The 9933-nt window shown below is 43.6% G+C and overlaps 1 protein-coding gene across 4 annotated transcripts in view; it reads right to left on the bottom strand.

Annotated features, from left to right (window-relative positions):
* Window positions 1-483: 483 nt before the first annotated feature.
* The window catches only part of jmjd1cb (jumonji domain containing 1Cb), a 118412-nt gene continuing 108962 nt past the window's right edge, over window positions 484-9933 (bottom strand). For all 4 annotated transcript variants that reach the window (XM_029528302.1, XM_029528303.1, XM_029528304.1 and 1 more), the window contains 12 exons: window positions 9744-9868; window positions 9285-9519; window positions 8949-9169; window positions 8319-8669; window positions 8040-8208; window positions 7839-7929; window positions 7532-7662; window positions 7244-7366; window positions 6842-6981; window positions 6554-6730; window positions 5733-5864; window positions 484-2006 (listed from right to left, as the gene is read on the bottom strand). In XM_029528302.1, coding sequence (XP_029384162.1) covers window positions 1914-2006; window positions 5733-5864; window positions 6554-6730; window positions 6842-6981; window positions 7244-7366; window positions 7532-7662; window positions 7839-7929; window positions 8040-8208; window positions 8319-8669; window positions 8949-9169; window positions 9285-9519; window positions 9744-9868 — 1988 coding nt within the window. In that variant the 3' untranslated portion in view covers window positions 484-1913. The remainder of the gene's footprint in view (window positions 2007-5732; window positions 5865-6553; window positions 6731-6841; window positions 6982-7243; window positions 7367-7531; window positions 7663-7838; window positions 7930-8039; window positions 8209-8318; window positions 8670-8948; window positions 9170-9284; window positions 9520-9743; window positions 9869-9933) is intronic.

Below are 9933 nucleotides of genomic sequence, written 5' to 3'. Positions count from 1 at the left end.
AAAAAACATATTCAAATCAATATGACGTGAGGCTTCAGCTGTCAAGTTTGATTCATCAGGTGAAACTGCGTCTGCATTACATACTAGTGCCTGTACAATGTTTCCAAAAAATGAGTTTGTCTTCATGAGGCTGCTGGGACCCCATGCGTTTCTCTTCCTTGAAATATATTGATAGTCAATCACATGACAGCCATACACTGAAATATTTCCTAATTTTTAATTTTTTTTGGCTCTGTGGAATGTGTGTGTGTTTCTACCTAATTTGAGAACAATAAAAGTACTAAGACTTAATTGAAATTATTGAAATCAGTATTTTTCCAAGTTAAGTGAATTGTAACTAGATTTGTGTAATTTGCTGACATTTTACAGAAAAATTATAAGACAGGCCTTGTAAACCTATATTAAGACCAAGTGATTTATGATGCTCTTGAGAGTGAATTCCACCTGAACCTTAGCATCAAAAACACAACGGCAAAATTTTGATAAATCCATTTTAATGGAAAATGTAAAACCCTTTGAAATTCAATGTACAAAGCATGTCACACTTGCACTTTAAAATTTGAAATTGAAGCAAGCCATGTTTTAAAAAAATACCTCAGTGAAAGTATATATGTACACATTACAGTTAAGTTATTTTGTCTTTTAACTTCAAAGTTTCACCATAGTAAATCTTAACAAAACAAAAAACAGGACAATTATTTTGTTAAATAAATTACATTTTTTGTAAATGTCTCCATTTTACAGAGAATACTTTTTCATAAAATGCTGTGTGTAATTTTGTTTTCTTTACATAATACAACTTTACAGTCTTTACAATATTTTGGCAGTTCATTTTCAAAAATTGCTTTTATGGCATGAGGACTGTAGAGCATAAACATTTCCCAAAGTTACAGGCATTAGCTGGTGTATGTGTGCGTGTGCACATGCGTGCATGTGCTTGTATGTCTGTTTGTGTGTCTGTATGTGTGTGTCCTCCATCACAGTAGTGCCGTGTCACAACTGAAAACGACATAGCAAAGAAAAAAAAAAAAAAACTGTACAAGTCACATTTACATGAATGCTTTTATGTATCAATAACACTGCATTATGACAGAGCTATTAAATAAATACATCTTCACAGAGGAAATAAAACAAGCTTCATATGAAAATTAAGAACAAAACAGCAACAGACAGATCGATATAGAAAAAAAGGACAAGAACAGGCAAATTACAGAAGGAAAAAAATGTGGGAGCAGCAGACTGCTGACTGAAACATCTGAGATTTATTTGCATTTTTCAGACTGAAATCCTTTTTTTTTCTTGATTTTTGAAGCATCGGAGATGACAGTTTTGCTTCTATGTGGCTTGCTGCTGGTGATGCTGTTGTGATCAGGGAAATCTTTTGTTCAAGACATTATGTGGGTTGCTGCTACAGACAGGGATTAAAGCTCCTGGCCTTTGTAATCCACAACAGATTACAGTGAGAGGGCAGCTGGGGGTTCAGTGTATCAATGTCTCTGTCATCACTGCTGATCATAGGACAGTCTGAATCTTCATGGAAACTGGAGCTTTGCAGGAGGCACCATCAATTAGACAGAAGAGCTCAGTCCTGTTTCAGTGGAGGTCTGTAGTGGCTTCAATAAGGCTCCCTCTGTTCTGAATGAAGCACTGAGGCACCAGTCAAGGGTTTATCCCTTTCTGTTCAGCAAACCTCTGGTCTTGTGTTTGTCTCCTTTTGGCACTAAAGGTTTGGGGGGAGGATGAAGGTGGCTGAGCAGCTCTCTGGTCACCTGGATGTGTCATTCTCAAGTCACATGACCAGCTCTGATGCCAACCACCTATGTTATGCAGCTCTCCACGTAAGTAGAGGTTGTGGTGAGGGCATGTGGTAATGGGAGTCATTGCCATCTCTGGAGGGTGTAGGTGAAGAGCTGTCATGAGTTTTCCTCCTCATTGTACTCCTCAGAACTGCTCCTCTTGAGGGAGGTTACCACCTCCTTCACACAGTGGTACAGGATGTTCTTCACCTAAGGAAGAAAAGAGGAAAACGTTTCAACAATAATTTGTCTCTAAACTAAAAATGATAAGATAATCCTTTATTCATACCTCAGTGCCAAAATTTGCATGTAACAGTAAGGAATAACTAGGAAAGTAAGATGAGGAAGAGAAAAAAAAAAAAAAAAAAAAAAAAAAATTGTAGAAAACATAAATAAATATACTAAACCAAAAATGTTGTCATAAATATGTACAGGACGAGCAGATATGTACGAGAGAATTAATATTTATGCTCATTATATGAAATTTCTAAGAGCACAATCAAGTGCTCAGGTGAACTTCGACAGGATTTGAAGGTCATCATCTTCTGTCCTGTACGTACTGTGTAAAGTTTTTTCTATACTTTCAGTTCAACTAATATCGTCCAAGATTTTTTTGAAGCTTCAGCAACTTTATTAATTTGATTTGAAAGTTGAATTTAAGAAACTTTGTTGATGCATCAATTTCCATTGACCACATCAGCTCTGTTGGCGCCACAAAGGCAGGTGAAGCACTGGTCCAAATTCAGATAGCGTTGTGAGAATCCAATTCCTGGTTATATGAAACCATTTATTTAATTTATCCATTCTGAAGAATGTGCCACCAAATATTAATTTGAGTGCCAATAATTTTGCCCAGTTCTTTTTTGGAGTTTGGTGTGGCACAAGATCAAGTTTGTGTTTTTGCTCTTCTTTTTTGTGTTACTTTAAGGAAAAAACAAAGAAACAAAAAACTAATTAAAATGCAAGCAGTGATTAACTGGCCCAAGTGCATCTTTGCGACCTGGAGCCCTCTAGATTTCACCCACACCCATCAATTATATGTCATGTACATATCCTGTAGATATCCTGTAACACAATATTGATACAGTGACGTGTTTAGGCAGGAGTGTTATCATTTTTGGGAAATTTTGGCAGATTGTATGTATGCAACTGTATGCTGTGCCGTGACTGAGCAGAGCACATATAACGAAAGTTACAAATGTAACTATGGTTCTATGAATCCCAAATGACCGCCAGAGGGGGTGCTTTAAGCACTGAATATTCCCCTTCGCGCATGCGCAGTCCGAGTAGGTCGACAGATGTGAACCATTCGCCGTGTGCTACAGTTTGCAGTACCTCTGCTATGGTCAGCATGTGGAAGGGTATGACTTTCATGAATCTGTTTAACCCTCTGAGGTCTAAGATCGGGCGAAAGCCCCCAGTCTTTTTTGTCACAAGGAAATAGGTTGAGTAAAACCCTCTGGGGTGTGACAAAGGAGCCACAGCCTCGATGGCGCCTTTGGCCAGGAGAGCAGATAACTCCTGGTCCAGTGCGAGAGCCTTTGCCGGGTCGCTGATGGAGGTCATTCTGACCCGGCCAGATGTGGGGGGCCGGCGGCGGAATTGAAGTTTGTACCCGTGGGTCAAGGTGATAACTACCACTATGGGTCTGAAGCACGAGCAGCCCACTGTTGGAGCTGCTGATGAGAAAAATATCCACCCGCCGGCCCCAAGGCCTCAGCGTCTGCCCCCCCGGGGGGGGGGCAGACGCTGAGAGGGCCAACATGAGATGTGACATTGAGTTCCCCGTGCTCCAGCATCGTAGGCCCTTGTGAGGAGATCGTCTGTGATCCGACACTGGGGTCGAGGGCACCTAGCATCCCTTCGCAGAGCTTCATCCGGGGACACATGAGTGAGGCAATGGTGGGCTCAACGGCTGGCATGCAATCCAGGCCAACTCTCGCTGCATCGTGCATGGCTGCCAGGGTCCGCCCATCTGCAGAGAGGCGGGAGCAGGTTTTAGTGTTCCTCCAACAGGCCTGCAACTCCTTCAGGTAGTCCTCTGAGTGGGGAATAGCAAAGGCAGTGGGGGCCGGCCTGCGTTTGAAGAAGGCACTTGCTGGTGCTGCTTCTGCCTGCTGTGGTACATCCATGTTTAGCCATTGTAGGGCCATGCGCGCTCCATTCCGGCCACTGAACTCTGAGCTGACGAGTGGGAACCCTGTTCAGATGCTTGGGAACCCCCCTCCCCTGGCTCCTCCCCATAATTGTGAAAGCAAGTAGCTGAAGCCGCTAGGGAGAGCGTATCCTCCTCAGGTATCAGCATTGGCATTGGAGGAGAGAGTGCTACCTCAGCTTCCAAAGAAGCATCAGGCTGGCGGGCCGCGAGCATGGACCTCATCTGGGCCAGCTCAGCAGACAGCTGCTCTACCTTAGACGAAAGCCTGCTATGATCAGACTTTGTCTTCTTCCTGGGGGGTGCGGCTGCTGCCGCCATTGCTCGACGCTTGGAGCGTCTCAGAGAGTCCGGAGGTGGCTGGCCCGATGGGGGGAGGTCACGCCCATCTTCTGGATATTCCACCTCTGCCAGTCTTGCAGCCCTCACAGCTCGAGGTAAGTAGCTGCAGTTCATGCAGGGATTGTCGGACAGTGCATCCCGCAGGTGCTTGGGGCCCAGGCATGTGGGGCAGAGGTCGTGGCCATCCTCTGGTTGTAGAGGGGCCTCACAAGATGTGCAGGGATGGGAGTCCTCCATTGTGGTAGCTCCAAGACTGCGGGGAGGAGGGGGCGCATACGCCGCCTGTACCAGGCAATGGGCTCAGTAGAGATCAGCGACCACTTGGGCAACCTGAGCGCAGACACTATGGGCAGGCCAAGTGTGAGAACTGTATGCTGAAGGGAGGGAGCGTGTACGCTTCCTATACCAGCAGGAGCCCCAACAGAGAAATTAATCAGCAGCAGAAGCTGTTACAAAACAAAGGTAGCCACCACTGTGGCCCTTACCCAATCAGGGTTCTCAAGTTTAATTAACTAATCAACTTAACTAATTGGAGCGCTGACGCTACAATTAACAAAAAGCAACCGCGTGCTGGGGGGAGGCAGCGCGCACGCAGCCTGTACCAACAGAGGTTGACACCACACTCATCTGCGGATTAAGTTATAAGCTACCGCTAGCGGAGAATCCACGTTGGGCACACGCAACCCACCAACTAGGTAAGCGAGCGAAAGACGTCAGCTCGAGCAAGTAATTTATATGCCGGGAGAAGGATGCGCGAACGCCATCGTCACCGACAGGAAGTTAATAAACAAAACAAAGTAATAAACGAGGAAGTTAATAAACAAAACAAAGTAGCAAAGAATATAAAAGATATAAATATAAAAGAACTAAGAATATACTCACCTTGTCCCGGGAGGGAGGTGAGGGTACTGCCTTACCGGCGAGAGAGTGTTGCGGTGTCCACGCGAGTTCAATACGACTAATTGAAAAAAAGAGAGATATGGCCGTCGCAGCTCCTGGAGGGCGAATGGTCGCTGCTCCGACCGACAACGGTCGCGGAACTACTAGCGACGGAATAAGTTAGCTGTAGTGAAGCGGGCCGAATGCGGCTCAGTGCTTCCAAAGCAAACTGCGCGCGAGAAGAAAAGGTGACACGGGAGATATGGTCTCCTCCGGGTCACCCAGAGGTCACAGGTGATATTGTCGGTATACATACTCGGACTGCGCTTGCGCTTGCATATTCAGTGCTTAAAGCACCGCCTCTGGCGGTCAGCAGGGATGAAATAGAACGCAAATGTGATATCACTAACTTTGATTGCAAAAGTACTTGGCCAGTTCTGACTAATGCACAGCTAAATTAATACAAATTTTAATATGACTCTCATAAAGATCTCAACTGGTCAAATAAGGCAGAAAAGATAATGAAATGTTGACGGGAAGACTGAGATCAGGTCTATCACCTGTAGTTTATCCTCATAGTTGACCTCTTCTTTACTGGGCCGGAGTTCCTGGGTCAGGTGAAAGGAGTTTGCCACATGCTCTGGGGACACAAAGTCATTTATCACCTGCACACAGCTGTGGAGGTTCTGGACCTGACGGACAGAAAGGAGAAGGGTGTGGGGATGTTGTGAGAAGTTTGATTTGATGCTGTTATTTTCTGAATCTGTGAAAGGATCAGATCACAACCGATCATCCACAGCAATCTAGCTTAATTTAACATTCTAGAGAATATAATGAAAACTTAAAGGGTGGTACAATGACATGTTCATTTACATAAACTAATTTGTAGTTGGAAAGGTTAATTCAGTATACATTCTATAAAATATAAAATGATTTTCTCAGTGTGGCGTTATCATACGATCCTTTCCTATGTCCTATGTGTCAATGATCAAAGCCAAAAATGTGTTCATTTATCATTTTCAGACGCCCCCAGTGGAAACACTGCTTCTTTCTGAATCTTCTGAAATCTTTTGCATCTTCTGCATCGTTTTCACAAATGTCCAAAAGGTTTATTAATGCAAAGTTAGAATGCTAATATGGGGTCATGATAAACATCAATATGTGCAGGAAAAAAATATACATCACGAGGATCTGGTACAAATCTGGCACAAAAAACAGGATGTGATAGTAACACAAAGTCACTTTTGATATCACCAGAGTTATTTCACTTCCTCATGTTGTTGCGATATAAAAGCAGCCAGCCAGTGCACATTAAATTGTGTGGCAGAGGAAACATTTTCACTATCCGAGCTGACTTGTGTGTCTGTGTACAACACATTACCTGGTGCATGGCTCCTGCTGGTATAAGGACAGAGTCTCCCAGGAACTGAACTACAGTCCAGCCTTGAACTCCATGGTCATCCAGCAGCCGCTGACGCTGCTTCCTGCTCAAATACCAGCCCTGCTCTCTGATTGGGTCCTGGTCCTGCGACATCTCCAATCCCTGCTCCCTACAGAGCTGATTGGCGGGTGAGGGGTGGGGGAATGTTTCATCACTACATATAGGTAAATTCACTATATTTTTCAAAAGCTGTAATCGTTGGTCAATATATTTATTGGAGGTGCTGACCTTGTGCAGGAACTCTCGGACTTTGTCCAAGTCCCTGTTGAGGTAGATGTGCCACAGTGCGCCCGGTGTCTCACTGGAGTCTTTGAGCCTCCTCCGGACTCCCTCATCTAGGTCCTCCTCCTCCAGGCGCTTCAACACGCCTTCCAAAAACAGACACACACACAATTATTTTCAAGGCTGAATTTTTCATTTTATAACATGAAGGTGGTGGTTAGCACTGTTGTCTCACAGCAGGGTCTGGGAATGAACCCTAGGCCTGGGGTTTTCTCTGTATGTTCTCCCTGTGCGTGCCTGTCCCTTGCATACTCAGGTTTTAGCATGCACCACTAATTCCATTCATAACAGCAGTTCCATGAGTTGTACCATTTTTTAGGTTTATTATTTGCCAGAATTCAGTCTTACCAGTTTTGGACAGGACTCCATTGCCTTTGGCTACACCAACATAGACCAGCACAGACACAACATCTGACACTTCCACATGAAGGTTGGCAGTTCCAAAGTCCTGGTCCTGAGAGGCAGCCACACCTATAAGAGGACAGACAGGGAATCTGTCTACATAAATGGAAACTATACAAATTCAAATAGGCTCACAAATATATTATTTCCTCTAAGTGGTTTCAGAACAAGCAATCCAATGAAATTATGTGGCAGATAACTATAAATCACTGCTGTGATTAGTTTCCATCTCACCATAGGCACAGCAAAGTCTTGGCCCCAGATCTGGCCTGACGAAGAAAGATGGCAGATGGGAGGCCAGATTTAGGTTGCCCTCTGGATCAGAGTATTCTGGCAGGGGCAAGTTTTTCATCAAGTCATCATATCTGCAGAAAGAAACTCTCATTTAGATCAAACTAACAAATGATCTCATGTTGTTTACATTCTTTTGCTGTTTGCTGGTGAAATACATTGGCTTTTGCTTGGTTTTTATGGGGATTGAAGAACAAAGAGTTGGTCCAGCAGATTGAACATGTGATAATAATGAAGTATGTATCTTCACCTTGAAGGCATGAGGGCCATGAACTCCTCTCCAGATGGCCAGTCCTTTAGTCTGTAGACCATAGGTTCTCCATCCTTGGACTTGGGTCGCTCTGAACAGATATGAAGACTTGAGTCACACAGATCAAAGATAGTTCAACAATGGCACTGCTGTTTCAATGGCAGCTATCCAATTATTCAAAAAAAAAAAAAAAAGACTCACTGGTGATGTCCTCAAATCCATCCCAGAACTCCTTGATCCCAGAGTTGGATACCACCTGGTCTTTACAATTGAGGAGGTCTCCTTGGTGGTCTGCAAACTCCTGATTGAAGGAGTCAGCCTTCCATAGACTGACATTAAGTCGCTTGTGGATCCCTGACACCAAAACAGGCTGCACAAACACATATGGCAGTCATTATCAGTGATAAATGCACTAACAACAATTAGCACAGCTATGTTGTGATTATTACTGCTGTTAGTGTTGGTAAGATGGATATGTACTTGTCCCTGTTTCCAGCAGTCTCTGAATAACTTCCAGTTGTTCTGGTTACAGTGATCTTTGAGCCACAGTAGCCTTCTGTTGTTTAACCAGCAATGGGGAATGTCTGGGTATTGACTGGTGGATCCCTCCTGGACAGCTGTGGTGACAGGCACTGACTTTTTCCTGTCTGTCTTGGTATCCTCAGTAACAGTGTTGATATCATTGATGTTGGTACCACCTGTGGAAACAGACTCTTGCTTGATTGACAGCTTGGTAGTGATGCTCTGGCGGCTGGCAGGGATTTTGTTCTCAACTACTGATGCGATGATATCATCAAGGATATTGGGCATGGTCCGTCCACCTTTTCCAGTCTTTCAAGAAAAAAGGAGAAGAAATATTCTAAATTCAGATCTTTCTCAAGTTTGTAAAATATAAGCTTGACTCTTAAACATATATTAAGGACTAGATTAAACAACATTATATCATTATAAACATTATATCAATCTATTTTAAACATATTATATATAACATATACAGATATTTTTTAACATGCTACCATGGGTGGTCAGACAAATGGAACAAAGACTAATCGGCATTTCCAAGCAAATCCATGTCCAAGTCTTGCTTACATCATAAATGCATCTGTGTACCTGTGAAGCAGTAGAGTAGACAGGAGCAAAGGCAATTCCAGCATCAGTAGAGCCCAGCTTTAGTTTCCCTGCTGTGGTGGTGAGCAGATCTCTTAGTGTTGAGCCCTGCTCTGTATTGTTAGCTACCACTGAGGTGGTTTTACACTGCTGAAGAACTTCCAAGCTTTCTCCCTCCTTGTCTTCTTTCAGTGACTTAGTCAGCAACACTGACTCTTTGTTCTCTGTGAGAGAGAAGAATGGGGTCAATGGGGAATGGATGACACAGTCTGAAAAACTTTTTGGAAAAGAAATAAGAATGGAAAATGAAACACAGTGATTCCCTAATCTTCCCCTCACCTTTCTTTTCTTCCCTGGATTTCTGTTCTGCTAGGTCGGCCAAAAAGTGCAGAGGTGACTGAGACTCTGGTGGTGTGACAGGATCACTCCTGCCATCACTGCCTGGGCTGCTTCCTCCAACTCCTCCTCCGTTAGTCTCTGCCTTGATTCCTCCTGGATCACAGTTCTGCTGAGACCCTTGGTCAGCTTTCACTAGAGACATTTTGTTACTGTGATTCAGGACATTCTGCAGAACCTGCCACAGAGAGGTGGAATTCCTTATAAAGCTTTCAACACTTTATAACTTTATAACTCTTTATAAACGAAAAAGAAAATAGAAGATTCACACTTCTTAAAGTGAAAAAACATTTAAGTGGTAAAATTAAGATCTGTATTCAGTAAAGGGACAATTATTAGCAGTCCTAGCGCCATGTAGAAGATATTAGGTAGTTGGGTAATTAATTTACTGGATTGCAGTACCTGTGAGACTCCATTGGTGACTGATAGTTTGGAGAGCACGTTTTGCTTGTTGGTACAGGCACAGTGAGATTTGATGTTGTGTCTGTCTCTCAGTGCATGCATGGAGGTCACCAAATCAGTCAACACTGAAACAGCAGTAAGATGCACCAGAGGGTTAACGTTTCAGGGGAGGAAAAAAAAAAAACCAAAA

Source organism: Echeneis naucrates, chromosome 19, assembly GCF_900963305.1.
Source record: "Echeneis naucrates chromosome 19, fEcheNa1.1, whole genome shotgun sequence".
Lineage (NCBI taxonomy): Eukaryota > Metazoa > Chordata > Actinopteri > Carangiformes > Echeneidae > Echeneis > Echeneis naucrates.
Note: the sequence above shows the minus strand (reverse complement) of the source record. Positions and strands in the feature narration are given on the sequence as shown.